This window comes from Ascaphus truei, chromosome 19 (assembly GCF_040206685.1).
Source record: "Ascaphus truei isolate aAscTru1 chromosome 19, aAscTru1.hap1, whole genome shotgun sequence".
NCBI classification, from domain to species: Eukaryota; Metazoa; Chordata; class Amphibia; order Anura; family Ascaphidae; genus Ascaphus; species Ascaphus truei.
Window position 1 is genome coordinate 15,447,017 of NC_134501.1, and position 23,882 is coordinate 15,470,898.

The window sequence follows — 23,882 nt, forward strand, 5'->3', positions numbered from 1 at the left end:
TTGTCTATTTTCAACCTGTCAATCTCCTAACTACTGAATGTAAGAGGCTCACACTGTGAAAGTTAGTTGGCAGACAAGATTAGGAGGCACTGCATGGTGTAGATCAGGGGTGCACAAACTTGGTGTGTTGCGCCCCCCTACCTGCCAGACCCCCCCCCCCAACCTAAAATCCTGCGTCAAATGAAGCGCGGGGTCACATGGTATCACTTGACCCCACGGCGTCATTTGACGCCACGTTGCCATGGCGACGCGCGGCCGAATATAAGGTAGGAGACACTGCAGAGGCCTCACGCGACCCCCCGGCATTTAATTTAAATGCCTTTGCAACCGCCACACCCCCCTTGAAAAATCTTGCGAGCCCCCCACTTTGCGCACCCCTGGTAAAGGTGACTTCCAGTACCACTCACTGAAACTCCCTTCTTTTCGTGCAAGTTACGAGAGGTGATGCTGACAGCGCTCTCGGCTGTGAATGTCACGTCCACGCACACAGCTCTTGAGATGTCCGAGGTGCTGAAAGACATCACATTCAGGAGCGAGGAGCTTTCTTCTTCAGCCCAGGTGAGCAGCAACACAAGACGTGCCTTCTAATACCCAGCTCCTGCACGGCTTTAGTATGCTCGTGTGCAATGATTGGCTTTCTTTATCAGTGGTTCCCAGCCTTATTACCCTGGACTTGCCCAAAAGCCCTTGTTTTGTCGTTGGTGCCAACCCTCAATTGAACAGCAGATACACATTTTTTCCCTGGGATTTGCAGTTTGGCCCTGAAAAAAATGACATTTGAAAGACTAAGGAGCCTATTCACTAAACTTCGATAAGTGCATTAATGCTGGTTAAATGCCCTTTTAGAGCGATATTGCAGGCTTAGCTATTCACAAAGCTTCGATAACATGGTAATATCGTGCTTAAACGGCTTTTTAACAAGCGTTAATTCTCTGGCTATAACAAGTAGTGCGGTAGCTGAAAAATAACCAAACTTGCATTTTTTGTCAGTAACTGCTATTCACATCATACTTTAAAAACGTGCATTCTTTTGTCACAAGCTAAAGGGTGGCGAGGTCGGAATCGCGGTTTGCATACCACAGAGTTTATTTTTAGTGCATAGGATTGAATCCTGGGGCCTCTGGGGGTCTCTGGAGCTGACCCACATTCATTTCAGCTACGGAGACCCCCGGATTCAACCCTAGGTAATAAAAATAAAACAACAGCCTATTTCATTACCTTAGTGGCTAAGGGGGGGGGGGGGGGGTGGGCCTCAGCCTGCGGTCAAACTGCCCCTTTCCTCCTATGTGTTGAGATTCCTTTTTTCCCGGAGCCGTTTTCTGTTTCTCCCGGTATGCGTGTCCCTTCTGTCAGTCTGATCTCCCATTTGACGTGCCCTGGGCCCTCCAGATTAGGAAACGCTGATTTAGGATGTAAACCTGTGATACCTTCAATGAACCTACATAGATGTTCTACATACCAGTGATCTGTGTCAGCTTTCTCTCAATTCTCTCTTATGACCTAAAATTATATGTATTGACACAATTCAAGCGGCCATTGATGTTGGGATCTTACATGCTGTAATGTAAAGTAGTACTCGGTATAATTACAAACTTGCACGTTTCCCGTTTAGAAAATGGCGCTCCTAAAGGTCATTCCTTACCTGTTGTACTCAGGTTTACAATGAAAAATGTCACACACACACACATAAGACCTGGGGGCCTATGCAGAGAGCAGCGAATTTTAAAATTGGCGAATTTATTAAAAAGTAGCTTTTTTGGAGAGTTTTATTCTCCATATGCAGAAAAGTGCGAATTCTGCTATGTTTAACATGGATGCGTGTGGCGAGTTTAAATTGGCGAGATGCGCGCTTCAGAAACGTGTAAAAACAAATTCGCGCCTTTTTTTTCCCTTTGCAATGGCCGCGAGCGGCAGCTTCTTGCCAGTTTTTTCTGGCGAGGCAAAAAGGAGACAATCGCGCCATTTTATTGGCGCGAACAGCCGCTAGATGCCGTTCGCGCCTCTCTGCATACGGATATTTTTAAAACTGGCGAGATTGAGGTTCTCGCCAGCCGCGAGGCGAGTTTTACAAATAGAAAAGAAAAATTGGCGCGTTTTTCGGAACTCGCCATTTTCTGCTGCTTTCTGCGCGATTTTCTCCAAAAAATGGCGAATTTCGAAATAGCGCTGCTCTCTGCATAGGCCCCCTGGTCTTTAAATGACATTTTCTATAAATTGTAGGGACTTTGGAGATGTAAAATATTCCGCGTTAGGCTGCGGTTTGGGATTTGCAATCTGGGATTCCAACGTGTTTGATCATAAGGACCATTTTCTTCTCAACTGTCCTACTTAGGTGGAAGCCAGCAGTGCCCTGAACGATGTCAGCAAGTCCTTACTAACTGTGAGCAGCGAAGCAGACCAGACAAGGAAAGAGGCAGCAAACTATCTCTTTATTGCTGTGAGCAATGTGCTAGATGCCACTGTGAGTGGTGAGAGCACCGGGGCAGACTCAGTGCAGGTAATGAGTTAACTTCTGTTACCCCTGTCAGTTCAAGAGGGGCCTGCAAAGCATTGTGGGATACGACCCTCATATAAAGCGGCTTCTGCTTCCTCTGGAACAGCACAAACATCTCTTCAGCCGCGCTGCCTTGTAAAACAGGGCGAAGAAAAACGAGAAGGCAGGATTGTGCTGTGCCAGGAGAAGCCGAATTCTGTGGCGTATATCAGTACTTGCAACCTTCAAGCGTCACAAATAACATCACAAGTCTAAGAGCGACATTTATCTGTGTGTACATGGAAAGTACCGCCCATAGCACACATTAGTAGTGAAAATAGGATTATTACTTAACCCTAAACCCTACATACAGTTACAGAGTGTCGGCATTCTGGGACGTTACACTTACACCCTTCATCACCCTTCATCATCAAAAAACCTGCTGCAATTCTTTTGCACTGTTTATCAAAGGTGCTGATGATTTGCACTGGTTTTGTATTTGTGACTTTAGTAAACAGGCCCATATGTGTGTGTGTGTGTGTGTGTGTGTGTGTGTGTGTGTGTGTGTGTGTGTGTGTGTGTGTGTGTGTGTGTGTGTGTGTGTGTGTGTGTGTATATATACACATACATACAAACAAGCATTCTGTAACATTTTAAGGTTCGCTGTAGCTCGACTGTAACAGTTATCTCTCCATTAGAGTGCAGTGTCGCTCCAATTACTAAGCACTGTGGGAAACCTGCAGAGCGCTCTACTGATGGGGAAGCTACCAGATAGTGAGCCCACCATACTGTCTGCACCCTCTGCTACCATGTATATAAACAGGTGCGTAATAACATGCCAACCCCTCCTTACACGGGACAGGACTGGTTTCACTGGAAAGGCTCAGAGAGACTCCACAATCCTAGCGACCAAGCGGAGATCTGCAGGGCCATTGGGGAAATGTCTATCACAGGTTGAAATACTGGTACAAAAAAAGGCATCCCCATAAAAGTGCATCACGTCCCCGCTCCCGGTCACTGCCCTAGATTTGCCTCTGGGAGACCTAGGCCTCGCTCAGACAGGATGCTACGGCAGCTTGCTAGCGTTCGCGCTCCTGCGGCACAGCGATCTGTGCTCAAACTGCAGGAGGCAGATCGCGGCGTTTGGGGGCGTGGCGAGGGCGTGTTCCGAACGCGTCACGGTGCTGGTTCGCCTTTATTGGCTGTACCAGCTCGTGTCACGCGACTGTATCCCCAAATTTCAATTTGGGTTGTGTCGGCAAAATGTCGCAGCGACAACGCTGCGCTTTGCCGCCGGTGGAGTTTTCAGTTTGAAAACTCCCACCGCACAACCCAAATTTGCGACGGCGTGTGCACACACCTCGCATCGCCTTCTGTCTGAGCTCAGCCTCAGTTATGCGGGTGCTGATCACCTTCATCTCAGCTTCTCCAGCACCGAGTGGGTTAACACATCGGAATCGCATAATGTGACTCCAGCCTGAGCCACTGATACTCCCCGCAGAGAGTACCTCCAGCCTTAGCCACTGATACTCCCCGCAGAGAGTACCTCCAGCCTGAGCCACTGATACTCCCCGCAGAGAGTACCTCCAGCCTTAGCCACTGATACTCCCCGCAGAGAGTACCTCCAGCCTGAGCCACTGATACTCCCTGCAGAGAGTACCTCTAGCCTGAGCCACTGATACTCCCCGCAGAGAGTACCTCCAGCCTGAGCCACTAATACTCCCCGCAGAGTGTACCTCCAGCCTGAGCTACTGATACTGCCCGCAGAGAGTACCTCCAGCCTGAGCCACTGATACTCCCCGCAGAGAGTACCTCCAGCCTGAGCCACTGATACTCCCCGCAGAGAGTACCTCCAGCCTGAGCCACTGATACTCCCCACAGAGAGTACCTCCAGCCTGAGCCACTGATACTCCCCGCAGAGTGTACCTCCAGCCTGAGCCACTGATACTGCCCGCAGAGAGTACCTCCAGCCTGAGCCACAGATACTCCCCGCAGAGAGTACCTCCAGCCTGAGCCACTGATACTCCCCACAGAGAGTACTTCCAGCCTGAGCCACTGATACTCCCCGCAGAGAGTACCTCCAGCCTGAGCCACTGATACTCCCCACAGAGAGTACCTCCAGCCTGAGCCACTGATACTCCCCGCAGAGAGTACCTCCAGCCTGAGCCACTGATACTCCCCGCAGAGTGTACCTCCAGCCTGAGCCACTGATACTCCCCACAGAGAGTACCTCCAGCCTGAGCCACTGATACTCCCCACAGAGATTACCTCCAGCCTGAGCCACTGATACTCCCCACAGAGATTACCTCCAGCCTGGGCCACTGATACACCCCGCAGAGAGTACCCCCCGCCTGAGCCACTGATACTCCCCGCAGAGAGTACCTCCAGCCTGAGCCACTGATACTGCCCGCAGAGAGTCCCTCCAGCCTGAGCCACTGATACTCCCCGCAGAGAGTACCTCCAGCCTGAGCCACTGATACTGCCCGCAGAGAGTCCCTCCAGCCTGAGCCACTGATACTCCCCGCAGAGAGTACCTCCAGCGTGAGCCACTGATACTCCAAGCAGAGGGTACCTCCAGCCTGAGCCACTGATACTCCCTGCAGAGAGTACCTCCAGCCTGAGCCACTGATACTCCCCGCAGAGAGTACCTCCAGCCTGAGCCACTGATACTACCCGCAGAGAGTCCCTCCAGCCTGAGCCACTGATACTCCCCGCAGAGAGTACCTCCAGCCTGAGCCACTGATACTCCCCGCAGAGAGTACCTCCAGCCTGAGCCACTGATACTCCCTGGGGTCCAATCAAGAACCATATTTATTTTTGGTAACAAATACATGTTTAAAGATGGAAACTGACCTCCTGATGTTGCTACGTGTCACATTTAGAGCGGCCTACAGATAGAATTAAATGTATGTTTAACCCCAGAGAAGCCTGCACCGTACTGGGAGCAAAGTGATCAAATATACATCAAATGGATAATGTGTCCCCAGTGTGTCCTTTCCTTCCGAGTTTAATATAGTGAGATACGGAGTAATTCACACTTACTAATACAGTTACTTCTGTTACCTCTGTTACTTCTGTTACCTCTGTTACTTCTGTTATCTCTGTTACTTTTCTCACTATGTTGAACAAGCAGGACTGGTTTTCTCCCTTCCTCCGCTTGCTCGCAGGCTGCCGTCTGACCACTTGGAGGGGACCTTTGTGAATGTTGGGGACTCCAGCATGGCCACCTTTACTCTCCCCGCACTCTCCTCCCTCAGCGTTCCCATAGAAAGCCAAGACGCGGTAGATCTGCGGGTAAGTGTCACATTGTCACCGCAAACACGTGAGGCGGCATTCAGTCCTCGCCTGGAAACAGATGCAGCGGGACACACACCTAGAGCATCCACTGTTATTAATATGACAGGAGTCTCTTCTACCCGTCTGACATTATACACAGCTCTGTACGGTCCTCACATACACCGATCTCTCCATTAGGAAATGCAAGTCATATTTAACCAAGGTTCCTGCAAATGTCACGTCTGGGTTACAATAGTGCAGGCGCTGAATAGAAGGGCATGTAACATAGAGATAAGAACACTGGACATGGGAACCCACTGGACACGGGAACCCACTGGACACGGGAACCCACTGGACACGGGAACCCACTGGACACGGGAACCCACTGGACACGGGAACCCACTGGACACGGGAACCCACTGGACACGGGAACCCACTGGACACGAGAACACACTGGACACGAGAACACACTGGACACGGGAACCCACTGGACACGGGAACCCACTGGACACGAGAACCCACTGGACACGAGAACACACTGGACACGAGAACACACTGGACACGAGAACACACTGGACATAAGCTATTATTATTCGATGCCAATAGAAGAATTTGGAGAATGTGTCTCTGAGGATCATTGTATCCAATTACTTTCCATACGTTCCAGCTGCTGGATCCGCTTCTTTAGTGTCATAAGGAGGGGTTACTGACCCAGGAATGAAGCAGTGAGCGTGTTAAAGCCGCAGATCCCGTCTGCAATCCCCCTTCCCCCCTGCACGATCCGTGTCAGACGGGACCTGGGATTAATCACATGTGATACAAGCAAAGAAATGTTTATTCTCCTTATTTCGTGCTGCGTGACGGCGCTTATCTCACCAGCGCATTGAATCCCCTTTTATTTACGGTAGATAATAATCTATCGCCATCTAGTGGCAGTTTGAAATAATCTTTGAATAACAGGAGAGTAGGGGAATCAGTTTGTGTGTATCTTTATTTATATAGCGCCATTTATGTACATAGCGCTTCACAGCAGTAATACACGTGACATAATAATATAACACATTGTGGGAATAAGCGCTTCACACATGACAGTAATAAAAGGAAGAGGGGCCCCTGCTCCAAACGGCTCACAATGTACAATTCTTTCAATTTTTTCACATTATCTCCCAGATCTTGAGATTGTAATCCACATTGAGATGTAACTGTATAATGTCATCTGGTTTAGCAGAGATGTCTACACCTTACAGGTGTTTGTTATACTGCACCGACACACTTTATTCGAGCAAATACCCAGTATGTACCTGGCAAATACCTGGAATGCGCCGCTCCTCACCTCTGACAAGCCCCGTTGCGTTTGCCTTCCCAGCCTGGGTTCATGCCTGGCTGACGGGCGGCTGATCTGTTAAATGATAATGATTAAGATTTAATAAGCTGCAATGCTTCGCGTGTCTACCAGATGGCATAAATTCATGAATTGTAATGCAGTATATATATATATACTGTGCAGTATTGCAGCCAGCGGGAATAAAATGCTTCAATCCCTGCCTGGAAAATACCTCAATGCACTCGGGCAGAAAACAGTCACAAACCTCAATACACCCGGGTATACCCAAATTCGTGGGACTAACTGAGCTCGAATAAAGTGTGTCGCCAGTGTAATACGTTCTATTAATATTTTATTTTTTTTGTTTATTCCTGTAAAGCGCTACTAGTTTTACATAGCGCTTTACAGAGACATTTGGCAGACACGGTCCCTGCCCTGTGGAGCTTACAATCTATGTTTTTGGTGCCTGAGGCACAGGGAGATAAAGTGACTTTCCCAAGGTCACAAGGAGCCCACCCCGGTAATTGAACCAGGTTCCCCTGCTTTAAACTCAGTGCCAGTCAGTGTCTTTACTCACTGAGCCGTTCCTTCTCCCTAATATTGATGTCCCAGTCTCTCCTATCCCATTATAATATGTAGTGGATTCAGTTGGCCCTCTAAATGGTTAATCCTAAAATATTGGGGATGGTGTCACATGACCTTCCTCATGTAATAAGAGGTGTAGCATATGGGAGAGAGTTACATTATTGGACCTGGGAAATGTTAGACATCCTCTATACGTGTATATCGATGATGAGGATTCTAGGTATCAAAGTCTTTTAACTTTAAGATTTGTTTTTGGCCATTTTAGTGTGTACCAAAGATGTTTCACTGCCAGCCATAAGACGAAACGGAGAGCCACAGGAGGCAACAATTCACACATCCAACTATATTCCGAATATCCTCTAACTCCCCCCTAGTCCTAATATTCTTCTCTATAAATTCTCCCCAAATTACGAGCTGGTACAAGTCAAAACAGCTCGATACAGTGACAGGGTGAATTGTATTCTGGTCCTGTACACCTGAGCGTGATACATTCATATCATTGTACACTGCACGTAGAGAGAAGAATTGTTATCATGCCAGTGAGCTGAGTTCCCTCTGTTTCAGATGGTGAGTTTTGCAGTGAATCCCTTCTCCTCCAGTGACACTTTTGATATCGGTGGATCTGTAGCCGGGCTCACCCTCACCAGCACTAATGGATCAGTCATACCTGTGAAGGACCTCAGTGAATACATAGAGGTGCATACAAGGGTCTGTTTTACTTGTGCATCATCCATGGGTGTAAAATACATCATGTAAAGCAGGGGTGCACAAACTGGGGGGCATGCAAAAATGTTTGGGAGTGGGGCACGGCGCTTACAGAGGCCCCGCGCTTTCCCCCACAACATTGAAATGGGGGAGCATGCAAGGCCTCTGTAAGTCCCTTACTCGTCGCCATGGCAAAGCAACGTCAAAAGAGAATAAGGGACAGCGGCAGAGGGGCATAGGCACTGTCCCCTATTATTGTTGACAATAAATGGGGTAGCACACAGTTAATGATGACAATAGATGGGGTAGCACACAGTTAATAATGACAATAGATGGGGTAGCACACAGTTAATGATGACAATAGACGGGGTAGCACACAGTTAATAATGACAATAGATGGGGTAGCACACAGTTAATGATGACAATAGACGGGGTAGCACACAGTTAATGATGACAATAGACGGGGTAGCACACAGTTAATAATGACAATAAATGGGGTAGCACACAGTTAATTATGACAATAGACCGGGTAGCACACAGTTAATTATGACAATAGACCGGGTAGCACACAGTTAATGATGACAATAAACGGGGTAGCACACAGTTAATGATGACAATAAATGGGGTAGCACACAGTTAATGATGAAAATAGGTGGGGTACCACACAGTTAATTATGACAATAGACCGGGTAGCACACAGTTAATTATGACAATAGACCGGGTAGCACACAGTTAATTATGACAATAGACGGGGTAGCACACAGTTAATTATGACAATAGATGGGGTAGCACACAGTTAATGATGACAATAGACGGGGTAGCACACAGTTAATGATGAAAATAGGTGGGGTACCACACCGTTAATGATGACAATAGACGGAGTAGCACACAGTTAATGATGCATTATTTAAATGAATGGAAGTTTGTGAATTGTTAACTGTGCATTACCCCAACTCTCACCATCTTAAATTGGGGGGGTGGGTGGGTCTGAGGGGAACCAAAGGGCAAAGAGATAACAGTAACTAATAAGGACTTGCCCCTGTTATAGAATGAGTGCAGCAGCAGATACCCGGCTTATTAAAGAAAACATTGCCATTGCATTCAGCTCCCTCCCGATAACTCTGCCACTGCTTTGGGAATCTCATCTCTCAGATCGGGACACCGGTCCCCGCTGCGTAATGATGACACGGGAGGTCTGCGTTAATCATGTCAGTGTACGGATTCATTTCATTCTTAAGCGGGTTGAATCCACTTTGGAGGATTGTGTGATGTCGCACAAAGCTGTTATTGGCTGTGCTTATTCACCCTGCAAACGCTTGTTCTTTCTTTATAGCATTTAACCCATTTGCTGCTAGAGAGGTTTGCACCATGTTTTTTGAAGTGCATTGCAGGCCCTTCTTGCTGCAAAAAAGGTTCATTTGCATTTTGGGGGGAATGTGCCTAAAACCACTTCCGAACGTTTAAATGTCCGCAGCTTTGAGATTCCTGCTCTGCAGAGCCAACAAGTCAATGTATTTATTTACCCCTTCCCTGCTGGGAGAGGCCAGATCCCTGCAGTGAAAGGATTATTTGTCCTGTTTTCGGCACACTGGCGTTCACTACATGTGCGCCTCTTTTGCAAGAAGAAGCGTGTGATGCAGGAAGATCTCGCAGCTGACTGTACGGAGTATTTTCTTTCTAACACGCAGATTATATTGCCCACGTTTTCCACACCTGGCGAAGATCAGAACATTCTGAGTCTGGGGAATTTCACAGCTCTCCTGATAAACGTGACGTCTGACAATACTTCTCTGGTGATTCATCTAGAACCCAGCGAGGACGGACCTCTGGTGCTGTACTTGGGAAATGGGTATCATCCAAATGAAACAAATTATGACATTACTACTCATCTGCCTAACGGGCAGTATGCTGGAGGTGAGATATAAAGCATCGAACTAAACCGCAATAGTTTCTTCAGCTACACCATTAACTCGCAGATTGGGGCCGTTCTGAGCTTTACGTCTCTCTCCAACTATTGTGTTTACCGAGCCCATCAATATCAGGCCTAGTCGATCCTGTAGTTGGGGTATGGTAGTGATTGGAACCACTACCACACCCCAAATACAGGAAGTAAAACAGCAATGGGAGAAAAGGAGGCGCGTAAACTCAATCATGGAACAACAGTAAATACCACTGAGAAGCAATAGTTCCAGATCTTATACTATATTAGTGAAAGCACTGTATGTTTGCCTGCCTGGATGTCCGGTGTCCCTAGGGGAAATCTCATTGGTCCCTTGGCCCGCCCGCCCCCGCACACCTCTCATTGGCCTGAGGCGGAGTGACGGGCCAAAGGACACACACACAGGGACACACACACAGGGACACACACACAGGGACACACACACAGGGACACACACACAGGGACACACACACAGGGACACACACACAGGGACACACACACACAGGGACACACACACACAGGGACACACACACAGGGACACACACACACCAGGGAACACAGGGACTCACACACAGGGGGACACACAAACACAGACACACACACACACACACACACACGGACACACACACACACAGACACACACACACACAGGGACACACACACACAGTGACAGACACACACACAGTGACACACACACACAGTGACACACACACACTGTTACATACATTAGCGGGGCTCACAGTGTTAGCAGCACCCGCGCGCACCTCCTCCTCTCCCCGTGTCTCCCGCGCTTTCACCCCGACCCCGCCCTCCCCCGGCGCCGCTACAGTCAGCGGGACACACACACTATTATTACCCCTTCAGCGCCCCTTTCCCCCCACCCAGTGTCAGCGGCCGTGCGAGACCCCCCTCTATATCTCCCACCTCTCCCCCCCCCACACATATACATGCCCCCCCCTCCCCGGCGCTACAACTCACCCCTCCCCGGCGGGGGAACAGCCAGTGGCCAGGCAGGCTGCCTCGCGGCGCCGAGTGCCCAAGATGGCGGCGCCCGGGACACAGCGGGGGAGCGGCCACAACACGCTGCCTCCCGCCTCAGATCCACGTGGGACCTGCCGGATGGGTGAGTGAGCGGCCTTCACCTCCCCTCCACCCCCCCTTCACCTCCCCTCCACCCCCCCCTCCCCTCCAGTGTCAGTGTCTCCCCGATACCCACCCCCCCCCCCCCGGCGCTACAACTCACCCCTCCCCGGCGGGGGAACAGCCAGTGGCCAGGCAGGCTGCCTCGCGGCGCCGAGTGCCCAAGATGGCGGCGCCCGGGACACAGCGGGGGAGCGGCCACAACACGCTGCCTCCCGCCTCAGATCCACGTGGGACCTGCCGGACGGGTGAGTGAGCGGCCTTCACCTCCCCTCACCCCCCATCACCTCCCCTCACCCCCTTTCACTTCCCCTCACTCCACTTCTCCCTTCCACCCCCCTCCACCTCCCCTTCACCACCTCCCCTCCACCCCCCCCTTCACCACCTCCCCTCCACCCCCCCTTCACCTCCCCTCCACCCCCCCCCTTCACCTCCCTTCCACCCCCCCCTTCACCTCCCTTCCACCCCCCCCCTTCACCTCCCTTCCACTCCCCCCCTTCACCTCCCTTCCACTCCCCCCCCTTCACCTCCCCTCCACCCCCCCTTCACCTCCCCTCCACCCCCCTCCTCCCCCCCACCTTCACATCCCCTCCACCCCCCCCTTCACCTCCCCTTCACCTCCCCTCCACCCCCCCCTTCACCTCCCCTCCACCCCCCCTTCCCACCACCTCCCCCCCCTTCCCACCGCCTCCCCCCCCTTCCCACCGCCTCCCCCCCCCTTCCCACTGCCTCCCCCCCCTTCCCACTGCCTCCCCCCCCCTTCCCACCGCCCCCCCCTTCCCTCCACCTTCCCCCCCCCTTTCCTCCACCTTCCCACCGCCTCCCCCCCCCCTTCCCACCGCCTCCCCCCCCCCTTCCCACCGCCTCCCCCCCCCCTTCCCACCGCCTCCCCCCCCCCTTCCCACCGCCTCCCCCCCCCCTTCCCACCGCCTCCCCCCCCCTTCCCACCGCCTCCCAGCCCCCCTTCCCACCGCCTCCCCCCACCCCTTCCCACCGCCTCCCCCCCACCCCTTCCCACCGCCTCCCCCCACCCCTTCCCACCGCCTCCCACCGCCTCCCTCCCCCCCTTCCCACCGCCTCCCACCCCCCTTCCCACCACCCCCCGCCTTCCCACCGCCTCCCACCCCCCGCCTTCCCTCCGCCTACCCCTTCCCACCACCTCACCCCTCCCCCCCTTCCCACCACCTCCCCCCCCTTCCCACCACCTCCCCCCCTTCCCACCACCTCCACCCTCCCCCCTTCCCACCACCTCCCCCCTCCCCCCCACCTCCCCCCTCCCCCCCACCTCCCCCCTCCCCCCCACCCCCCCTTCCCACCACCTCCTCCCCCTTCCCCCTCCTCCCCCTTCCCACCACCTTCCCCCTCCTCCCCCTTCCCACCACCTTCCCCCTCCTCCCCCTTCCCACCACATCCCCCCTTCTCTCCCTTTCCCCCTCCTCCTCCTTCCCACCACCTCCCCCCTTCCCACCACCTCCCCCCTTCTCCCCCTTTCCACCACCTCCCCCCTTCTCCCCCTTTCCACCACCTCCCCCCTCCTCCCCCTTCCCACCACTTCTCCCCTTCCCCCCCCCGCTCCCCTTCCCCCCCCGCTCCCCTTCCCCCCCTCCGCTCCCCTTCCCCCCCTCCGCTCCCCTTCCCCCCCTCCGCTCCCCTTCCCCCCCCCCTCCGCTCCCCTTCACCCCCCTCCGCTCCCCTTCACCCCCCCTTCGCTCCCCTTTCCACCCCCCCCCCCTCTGCTCCTCTTCCCCCCCCGCTCCTCTTCCCCCCCCCCCTCCGCTCCTCTTCCCCCCCCCCTCCGCTCCTCTTCCCCCCCCCCCTCCACCTCTTTTTCCCCTTTCCCCTCCCACCCCCTCCCACACTTCCACCTCCTCCCACACTTCCACCCCCTCCTCTAACCCTTCCCCCCCCTCCTCTAACCCTCCCCCCCCTCCTCTAACCCTTCCCCCCCCCTCCTCTAACCCTCCCCCCCCTCCTCTAACCCTTCCCCCCCCTCCTCTAACCCTTCCCCCCCCTCCTCTAACCCTTCCCCCCCTCCTCTAACCCTTCCCCCCCTCCTCTAACCCTTCCCCCCCTCCTCTAACCCTTCCCCCCCCCCTCTAACCCTTCCCCCCCCCTCCTCTAACCCTTCCCCCCCTCCTCTAACCCTTCCCCCCCCTCCTCTAACCCTTCCCCCCCCTCCTCTAACCCTTCCCCCCCCTCCTCTAACCCTTCCCCCCCCCTCCTCTAACCCTTCCCCCCTCTCCTCTAACCCTTCCCCCCTCTCCTCTAACCCTTCCCCCCTCTCCTCTAACCCTTCCCCCCTCCTCCACCCCTTGCCCCCCTCCTCCACCCCTTGCCCCCCTCCTCCACCCCTTGCCCCCCTCCTCCACCCCCTCCTCCCCTTCCCGCCGCCCTTCGCCTTCATGCCCGCCTTACCGCCTCCCCACCCCCGCCTCTGCCTTTCACCCGCCCTTACTCCGGCCGCCTCTGCCTTTCACCCACCGCCTCACAGCCGCTGCACGCACTCAACAGACACCCGCCACACTCGACACATACCTGCCGCCACACACACCTGCTGCCTCCCACCCCTACGCACCGACATCACTGACCCACCGCCTCACACCCTAGCAGGACCCCCACTCACAGACAGCACTCACAACCCACGCACCATCCGCCGCCTCACACCCTAGCAGGACCCACACTCGCACACAGCACTCACAACCCACGCGCCACCCGCCGCCTCACACCCTAGCAGGACCCCCACTCACAGACAGCACTCACAACCCACGCGCCACCCGCCGCCTCACACCCTAGCAGGACCCACACTCGCACACAGCACTCACAACCCACGCGCCACCCGCCGCCTCACACCCTAGCAGGACACACACTCGCACACAGCACTCACAACCCACGCGCCACCCGCCGCCTCACACCCTAGCAGGACACACGACTCAGATTTTTACATCACTTATGCCACCAAAATATACATTGTACTGTGGTGTGGTTACAATAAACCATTTTTATACAACATCGTATTACATTTTCTTCCATCTTTCTTTTCAATATTATTATCCAACCTTTACAACAAACAGTCACCTATTGTTCCACGATTTATAAATAATACTACCTATTACGCATTTACATCCCGGGCAACGCCGGGTCTCTCAGCTAGTACTAAATGAATAAGATACAAGATGATGTTATTGGAAGTATGCTTTGAATGGAGGCAAGAAACCCTGTAAGCGAATAGGGTTTGGGAAGCAGACCCCTTTTGTAGCACTCTTAACAAATGTAATGATGTGGTATAATGCGACCCATTGAAAATGCTAAGGCCCAGATCCATAGAGATCCATTAATTCAGGGCTCATAACAGGCCATTATCAAAATCATTAACGGACATTATTTCCCCGGAGGTTAATGTAAATCATTATATGCAAAAACAACAGCCATTAGCATAGTGGTGTCATTAGCGTACGCTAAACGCCATGTGAAGTTAGCGCTGTCTTGCGTTCGCTTCAAATAAAACGGTGTCATGTCTGTCTTACCCAAAGGCGCGTTACTCCCATGCAGACTCCAAATAGGAGCGTAATGAAAGTTTAAAAAAAGGAGAAGCCAGGAGAGGGAAAGAATCCTGTATTTAAAAATACGATAGCTAAATCACACCTACCTGTGTTCTTACACTTATCCACGCCCTGTAACAGACCCTATCTCAGGGTCTGGGTGAGAGTGACGCCACGTTTAGCGCTGACCTAAATAACAGCTGGTTAAATCCCTGCAGTAACTATACCGGCGCTGTTACAGGGAACAATTCCGCATATCATTAGCACCAACGTCCATTATTGTTAACACAATGCCCTCCCTGACTAACAACAGCACTTAACGCTGCGTTATTACGCATTGAAGATACCCGTTAGCACTTAACGATATGTTAACTTAGCGCATTGTTAAGTCGATAATGGAGCTGTGTGGATCTGGGCCAGTAGGACATAACCAGAGTCTAGCAACATATTGAACAGAAATATATCCCTGGTCCCTCTGGCAGCAAACGGGGTTTAACCTTTATAGTACCCTACTGATGTACCTGGCACGCCAGAGGCCCTACTGATGTACCTGGCACGCCAGAGGCCCTACTGATGTACCTGGCACGCCAGAGGCCCTTCTGATGTACCTGGCACGCCAGAGGCCCTACTGATGTACCTGGCACGCCAGAGGCCCTACTGATGTACCTGGCATGCCAGAGGCCCTTCTGATGTACCTGGCACGCCAGAGGCCCTACTGATGTACCTGGCACGCCAGAGGCCCTACTGATGTACCTGGCATGCCAGAGGCCCTACTGATGGACCTGGCATGCCAGAGGCCCTACTGATGGACCTGGCATGCCAGAGGCCCTACTGATGGACCTGGCATGCCATGGCACAAACGCACCTTTCCAATGGAGGGGCAGGCCCAATCAAAACACAAGCGGAGAATCCTCCAATTAGGTTTCCGTCTGCCAGGGGGGTGATGGTAGTCTTGTGATCCCTGCTAAAGTGATCACATGACCAGGAATGATCTGGTGGCACCCTGGGGCAGTCAGACCTCCAGCACTGTACGACAGTGCAGTTCATATTCAAGTAAACCCACCTAGAAAATAGACATGATGCCCCATAAAGCAGTAATGATCATGGCCCCTCACCCAAGTGGCCGATAGCATCATCTTATATTCATTTCTAACCTCTTATCTTTTTACCCATTCACTACTGCTGATTTTAATATCGCTACATTTCCTCTTATACCTCAATGTTTCTCTCCAAGATAATATTTATTCCTGGATTATAAAACCAGAGGACCTGTTTGGAGAGGGAACCTATTTTTTGATAGTGAAACCGGAAGATGATGTTGGCACTAAGTGCAATATGACGCTAGCTGTCACCTGCTTTACGTCCCAGTGTGTGTACTGGGATGAAGTTACTCACAGCTGGAATAACACAGGATGCCACGTGAGTATTATCATAATTAAAGTGTTTTTAAGGCTCCCATGTATTCAGAAGAACAGTAAATTCCATGAGACACCATGGACACGTGTATATTAATACATATATTTGTAAACACATAGTATATTGTACATACAGGCACAGCTTCACTGAACATAGGACGTCAATAGATTATAACTTTTGGAAGTCGGAAATGTAGATTTATTGCATTAAAATAGAATGGTTATTATACTTTAATAGGCTCTCACTCTTTGAATAGTGCTACTCCAAAACTGTGACTGCGCACTGATTGGGTGACTGTACCATGATAATTATTCTGCCGCGCGTATTTTTTGGAACAGAAAGCATGGAAGAAATGCTGTCTTGTTGGCACTAAACTTTAAAGTAGAAGAACTAAGTTTGAGATTTAGTGGCATCTGTCTGTGACACAAAGACAAGCCACATTAACTCATGCACCAATAAAATTAGATAATTTAGTCTCCAGGACACTTTTCTATTCCATGCATTATAGGCAATACATTAATATTTTATGTCTTGGGGGGTATTTGAGTACATGATGGCTTGAATAAGTCATTGGAATTAGTCCCTAGAAAACAAAGACATTCCTAATTGTATCTATGGGTATGTGTTTATAAGTTTGCTCACATACAATCTGTGACTGTCTCTTCTCTAGGTGGGTCCCAACACCACTCCTAGCAGCACCCAGTGCCTCTGCACCCACCTCACCTTCTTCGGAAGCTCTTTCATTGTCATGCCCAATGTTATTGACGTCAGCAGAACAGCTGAACTCTTTGCTACTTTTGTAGACAATCCTGTTGTGGTGACCACAGTTGGCTGCATCGCTGTCCTCTATGTGCTGGTGCTGATTTGGGCCAGAAGAAAAGACATTCAAGATAATGCCAAAGTAAGTTAAATTAGCAACTAGTGATTAGAGATCTGTTGGTGTTCGCTTTTACCCAATTCCCTGCCAGAGGGACATACATCACGTTGCTTTGCTATCCATTGCAGGCCTCACTGGCAACAAAGGAGTTAACGTGGGCCTTTAAAAATACTTTACTTTGTAACTCTCCAATTATAGCAACTGTGGGTTATTTTCGTTCATTATACAGTATGTAGGATTTGTTAATGGGGCAATGTACATTTGATGTTGTACTTCGCGGTGGATGGACATAAAGTCTCCCAGTGATACACTGAGACTTCTTTACCTTTTCTTGACCCAGGTGAAGATAATCGCTTTGGAGGACAATGACCCATTTGCTCAGTATCGTTACCTCATCACGGTTTTCACTGGTCACCGCAGAGGGGCTGCGACCACGTCTAAGGTTTGCCGTGAGGGGCTCTAGCAATATCCATTGGTTTCTTATTGACAAACTGGAGCTATACATGGTTATATAGACACACAATGAGAAATAACATAGTGTGAACTAATAATATTGTATCCTTATGATGTGTGCATCACTGATATGCATTATATATATATATACACACACACTCGTAAGAGTGTAAATGGAGACAAAAGGAAAGTTTATCAGAAAGAAGTAACATCCTAAGCTACCTGCTAACATCTACAGGTACATTAAAATACAGTGACATTGTTTCCAAACCAACGCTAAGGCTTCTGGGACTTTACCCTGATGAAGACCGATTGAACCCTTCAAACTTCCATTCGGATGAGATTGAAACATTGGTTGGGAATACATATGTCCAAACATACATACATTTTGTATTTAAATGGCTGGAAGACGGGAATCCTTAAACCCCTTTAGATGGGCCATGTTAAAATGGAAATGCCTTCTTGCAGGTGACAGTCACCCTGTATGGTTCAGAAGGAGAGAGTGAGCCTCACCATCTCTGTGACCCAGATGGAGCCGGGTTTGAACGCGGAGGGGCCAATGTTTTCTTGATCACAACTCTCTTCCCACTTGGGGACCTGCAGAGCGTCCGACTCTGGCACGATAACTCCGGTGTCAAGCCGTCTTGGTAAGCGCCGAACAACATCTCGGCAACAGGGAAATAACTTTAGCTGTGCACAGGTAGTTTATAAGTTAATGGGGATTCCTGGAATCTCAGCCTTTGTTCTTTGTCAGAATCCTGACACCTTGTTAGCAGGCCGTTCCTCTAACCCAGGATCTTTATTATGAGAGAAGGAGTGGCTCAGTGAGTAAAGACACTGACTGGCACTGAGTGTGAAGCAGGGGAGCCTGTTTCAATTCCCGGTGTCAGCTCCTTGTGACCTTGGGCAGGTCACTTTATCCCCCTGTGTCTCATGCACCAAAAACTGTAGATTGTAAGCTCCACGGGGCAGGGCCCTGTGCCTACAAAATGTCTCTGTAAAGCGCTACGTAAAACTAGCAGCGCTATACAAGAACTTATTATTATTATTATTATTATTATTAAACCAGTATTTGAAATGCCAATTTAAACTGCCAATGTAAATAAAAATGGAAGCAGCATATTCGCAAACACAACTAGAGGGTCTCCACCTCTGTGTGATTTATGGTTATTTCCTGGTGTATGGGCCTTTTTCTGGTGATATTTTGAGTAACAGGAGCTACACTTGTTTTGTGATTTGATGCCAACATTCTCATAATAACCTAAATGCATTTTTCAGGAATTCACAAGGTCATTAAAACGCCAGTTTTCTTTTGCACACTACGCCCCTTATTTAATATGCAGTGAAATCTCTGAGCAAAAATTGAGTTCAGAGTCTTCCCTGACATGGAAAAGCAGCTTCGGGGCATGTTGAACATGTGTCTGTATGTCCTGTACGGCCATTTTTTGTGCCCTGACATATTCTTTCCTCACAGGTATGTGAACAGAGTGTTGGCCCATGATTTGGAACTGGATCAGAAATGGTATTTCCTATGCAACTCGTGGCTGTCCGTTGAAGTGGGAGATTGTGTGCTGGATAAAGTGTTCAGTGTCGCAACTGAGCAGGACATGAAACAGTTCAGGTGATATGCGGTTTGTTTTTATACTGATAGAAACAAATAGTGAGCACAAAATTATATAGCAGTTATGTGAGACTCCGACAGAGATGTAAAATTTTACAGAGCTACAAAATGGCCTGGCAATTTGTTATAGATGCTCTTAGTACCCTCCCCTAACAGGTCAGGTTTTCAGGATATCCCTTCTTCAGCACAGGTGGCTCAATGAGTCCCTGCTTCAGCACAGGTGGCACAATCAGTGGCTCAGTCACTGAGCCACTGATTGAGCCACCTGTGCTGAAGAAGGGATATCCTGAAAACCTGACCTGTCGGGGGTCTTGAGGACTAAAGTTGAGAACCTCTGCCTTAAATGATTCCATTGTATAACATGCCAATATTTTCTACCCTTCAACCGCTCACCCCCACAAAGAGGAAAATAGCTGGTACATAAGGATGGATGTGAACCATGAAACAGAAATTCTACATACAAGTATCCTGTGTTCCCAGGAGCTTACAGTAACCTTTTCTACCATGTTCTCCCACTGCAAAGACAGGAGCCTTTATCTCTATGTCACACTCACTTGGAGTTGCAGAGTCAGGAAAAGACAATTGCTGCCGGTCAGTAAACTGACCGTAATAAGCCAGTGGTCAGAGTCCTTTAATAAGTAGTGGTACTGTGTCTGGTTTTCAGAGAACTGTTAAAGATTATAATGCAGCTAGTTGGGTATTTGGATCTAATTTTAGAAAGGTCCATGCAAAATGTGTACTCTAAAGACACAGCATATTAAAATAATATCTTCTTTTTATTCTAAGAAAGTGGAGCTGTAGGTTTGTAAATAAAACCTGTGCTCCTGGTCCGTACCATCACACCCCTGCTAAAAGGTCTCTTCCCTTTAACCACTTAGCAACCTGTTTTTCATGAAGACTTCCAAAGGTTTCCAGGACAGCCACATCTGGTATTCCGTTTTCAGCCGCTCTCCCAGAAGCCCTTTCACTCGCATGCAGAGAGTGTCCTGCTGCTTCTCCCTGCTACTCTGCACCATGCTGACCAGCATCATGTTCTGGGGGGTGCCCACGGACCCAGCCGAGCAGAAGATGGACTTGGGTAAAGGAGGCTTCTTTCCGCCAGCGTATAAACATTAAGGGCCTTATTCTGTATCTGCCGAAAGCGGACGTTCAAGTCATTTTCGGACGAAAATCCTCATAGACCTGGAGATTTTCAGTCTAAAGCCCATGTTTACTAAGCCGTGATGAGCCATACAACACCTCACATCCCATTCAAAGGTGTCTTACAGCGTATTACTACTTAGTAACGATAGCTTTAAGTGACTGAACATGTCTTAATAATTTTGCTGCAATACATTTTTAATGTCCTCTGACGGCCTCATATTTACTCAACTAAGGACTAATTTGAGCATTGGAAGATTAACAAACAGCATCACCAACAAACATTAGCTGTAGGTTGTAAGAAGCTTGTGTTTAACATTGAAACGTTACAAGTTGAAACATTCTTTAAAAATACTTATGCTTGTAAAGTTTAACAAAAGTAAATCACAGTCGTTTCACCTTATTATGCATGCCATTAATGTGTTTAGTTCATGCTGGCCCTTGGAGGGACAGGTCCTGTAAGACATTGGCACTGAGAGGTTGAGCCCCAGATGGTCTTGAAACTCATATTAAAGTAAATGAATGCATTGCAGCCCAGCAGGATAATGTCCAGCCATCGTTTACACGTAACCATGCAACCCTCTGCATCACCTTCCTAGGTAAGATCGAGTTCACCTGGCAGGAGGTAATGATCGGATTCGAGAGTTCCCTCCTTATGTTCCCCATCAACCTCCTGATAGTTCAGATCTTCAGAAACATTCGGCCAAGACCAGCGAAGGAGTCATCAGAGAAGGAGGGGAGATGTACGTCAGCCTCGTCTGCCAGGACTCCTTCCCCTCAGGACATCTCCAGCTCCTCTCTCACCGCAGAGGCTGTGATGAAGGTGTGGGAATTACCCACAGCTGTTTGTATCAGCATCAAATCACTCATGCACATAACACCTTTTTAAACAATTTTGCAGATGTTTTTTAGAAAGAGGGAGTAGCCCAGTGGCAAAGTTACAGGGCCATATTTACTAAGTACTATAGGACACCTTCCATTCTGGAAGACACCTTTCCGGCCCCATTCAAGTGGAGAAGCACTGCTTAGTAAATATGGCCCACAGTCTTTTGGGTTGGAAAATTTGTTCAAATTAAGCGCTATGTATATTAATGGCGCTATATAAATAAAGGCATGCATACTTACTGTACATATATACATCCCAGCTTGTGTGAGTGAGACTGTCATACAAACATACATCCCAGTACTTGCGCTTTGCAACCTCGGAGAAGTCACTTTGGGCCACATTTACTAACTGGTGCTAAGCTGTGAAATTCCTTAAAACCCTTTCGCTTTAAGGTGTCTAAGGCTTAACACCACTTAGTGAATAAGGTCCTTTATACCTCGGTGCTCCACACACGGAAAAGTAGATTGAATTTTACAGACATGGTGAGTTTTTGACTCCAAGAGCTTGCAATGTCCAGCTCTGTGTGTGTGAAAAATATTAGTAACAAAATTGTTATATTTAATGCTAATTGAGCAAATATTATTATTAATAACTTCATTATACTCCGTTTTTATTTTTACATCGGACTTCCTGTTTATTCTGTGTTTATCATGTTGCATTTAGGATATCCGGAGAATTGCTAACTCCCTGTTTAAAACCCAGAAGATCACTTTACCTGAAGTATATTTGGGGAAATCCACAGATATAAACAAACTGTTATCCCTGGTGGAGGACATTATCCTCCAGCAGAACAGAGCTGGGCAGGAGTTCTATGACGACAGTAAGAAGAAGGAGAGATCTCTCATCCTCAGTCTGGGCTCTGTAGACTTGCAAGGTAATCTTTAGACATCTACTGTAATTTCACAAGTTATTGAGTCAGGGGCCTAATCCCATATGCAACAATATGGGGTATCAAGCACAAGGTTACTGAAAGAGAGGTGAGCTCAGCAAAGCTCACCAAGGAAGGCTGAGCCTCTGATTGAGTCACTCGGGCTGAAGCTGGGACATCAGGAAAACCTGGTCTCTAGGGAGGGGCTTTGGACTGGAGTTGAGCGTCCCTGATATAGATAACAAAGTTTGCGCTCAGTTCAGGATTTTAATGTGTTTTTAATTTGTGAGTTTTTGCATTTCTATAAAATGTTATTTTTTTGTAAATTACTATAGGAGGTTTCTGATATTGGGTTCTGTTCTCTTTCCATGTACACGTCTCAGTTTGTCTTAACATATATGTACTCCTTTGTGGTTCAATGTTGTCCTTGCCCCCACATTGTACTGCGCTGCGGAATATGTTGGCACCGGTGACAGGGCCTTTCCCCGGTTTAAAAAAGGCAGCACACATAGAGCCTGTCTGTAGCTGATGAGTCCAGCAGGGAGCTGGTTAATTGTAGCTAGAGTCCATTAGTCCAGTCTCCACCTGGCTCATCAAGCGGCTTTAAATGTGTGCTGCACAAACTACATGGGGGTCCTGAGCACAGAGGGACTGTGCTGCCAGAAGAGATTCCCAGAAACCAGACCCTCTATTCCAGGGTGCAGAGGACCCTGGAACCCACCATAGGGTGCCCCCCTGTCCCCCCCAATGGACACCAACCCAGACACTGATCTAAAGGGCCCCTGTTTACAGGTACCTCTTTGGACTTTGGGGTCAGAGGTTGGCAAGAGGCGTATCCTCCCAGCCCTGCAGATAGGGACTGGGAAGTGAGTAAGCCCTGAGGGATAGGATGTTTGTTTATCTGTGTGCTTCCTTAAAGATGTATTGTTGGAAGCTACGGCTGAATAAAAGCCCTGGCTTATTTTCCCCAAACATGTCTCCCTGGTTGTACCTCTGCACTTGTCTCCTACGGCGCCATACAAATCTAAAGATAATAATAATAATACATAGCACCCAGACACATTGACGCACAGTGGAAATGATGGAATTTGTGTCGTTTTTTGCATCGATGCTCCGATCTGAGACCCTTGATAGACACAGCACTGACCAGTCTTCTTCCTGAAACATATTTCTCCAATGAATTTCATACAATCTTGTTATCTTTTACCCTAAATGTATCGGCGCATTCAGACTCCTGGGAATCTCTTATTTCATTATGCATCATTGCAAAGCTTAGTTGTTCTTTGTTTTCTTTTCAGAGGAGTCCAGGAGCCCAACGCCAGACAACAGGATGAGCGGGAGGCCTCCACGCAGTGACCATAACCGCTACCTGTACCTACAACTCCAGCATGTGGAGAGGAAGCTGGAATTCCTGGGACCTCAGAGTTACAGCCAGGCTGTGATGCAGGTGCAACATATGAAGGGAATACTGGAAAACCAACTCGTTGCCTCCAGCGCCTCCAGTGACGCGTAAGACGTGATGTGTTTGTTTCATCCTTCTCTCTGGCAGCAAAGGAGTTGGAACCTTCTTTTTTCTTGTGACTGAGACAGGAGGCTTATGTAACCCTTTCTGTATTTGGTCTTTTCTGCATCATTAGAAC

General features: G+C 49.5%; 1 protein-coding gene across 1 annotated transcript in view; it reads left to right on the plus strand.

Annotated features, from left to right (window-relative positions):
• LOC142469937 (polycystin-1-like protein 2) overlaps positions 1-23,882 on the plus strand; it is a 62,289-nt gene that overhangs the window by 25,023 nt on the left and 13,384 nt on the right. The window contains exons 17-31 of the mRNA XM_075576725.1: positions 433-558; positions 2,333-2,497; positions 3,172-3,296; positions 5,641-5,767; positions 8,223-8,354; positions 10,052-10,277; positions 16,216-16,400; positions 17,068-17,298; positions 17,615-17,716; positions 18,196-18,374; positions 19,202-19,348; positions 20,227-20,426; positions 21,088-21,311; positions 22,038-22,248; positions 23,541-23,751. Of these exons, the coding sequence (XP_075432840.1) occupies positions 433-558; positions 2,333-2,497; positions 3,172-3,296; positions 5,641-5,767; positions 8,223-8,354; positions 10,052-10,277; positions 16,216-16,400; positions 17,068-17,298; positions 17,615-17,716; positions 18,196-18,374; positions 19,202-19,348; positions 20,227-20,426; positions 21,088-21,311; positions 22,038-22,248; positions 23,541-23,751 (2,591 nt within the window). The remainder of the gene's footprint in view (positions 1-432; positions 559-2,332; positions 2,498-3,171; positions 3,297-5,640; positions 5,768-8,222; positions 8,355-10,051; positions 10,278-16,215; positions 16,401-17,067; positions 17,299-17,614; positions 17,717-18,195; positions 18,375-19,201; positions 19,349-20,226; positions 20,427-21,087; positions 21,312-22,037; positions 22,249-23,540; positions 23,752-23,882) is intronic.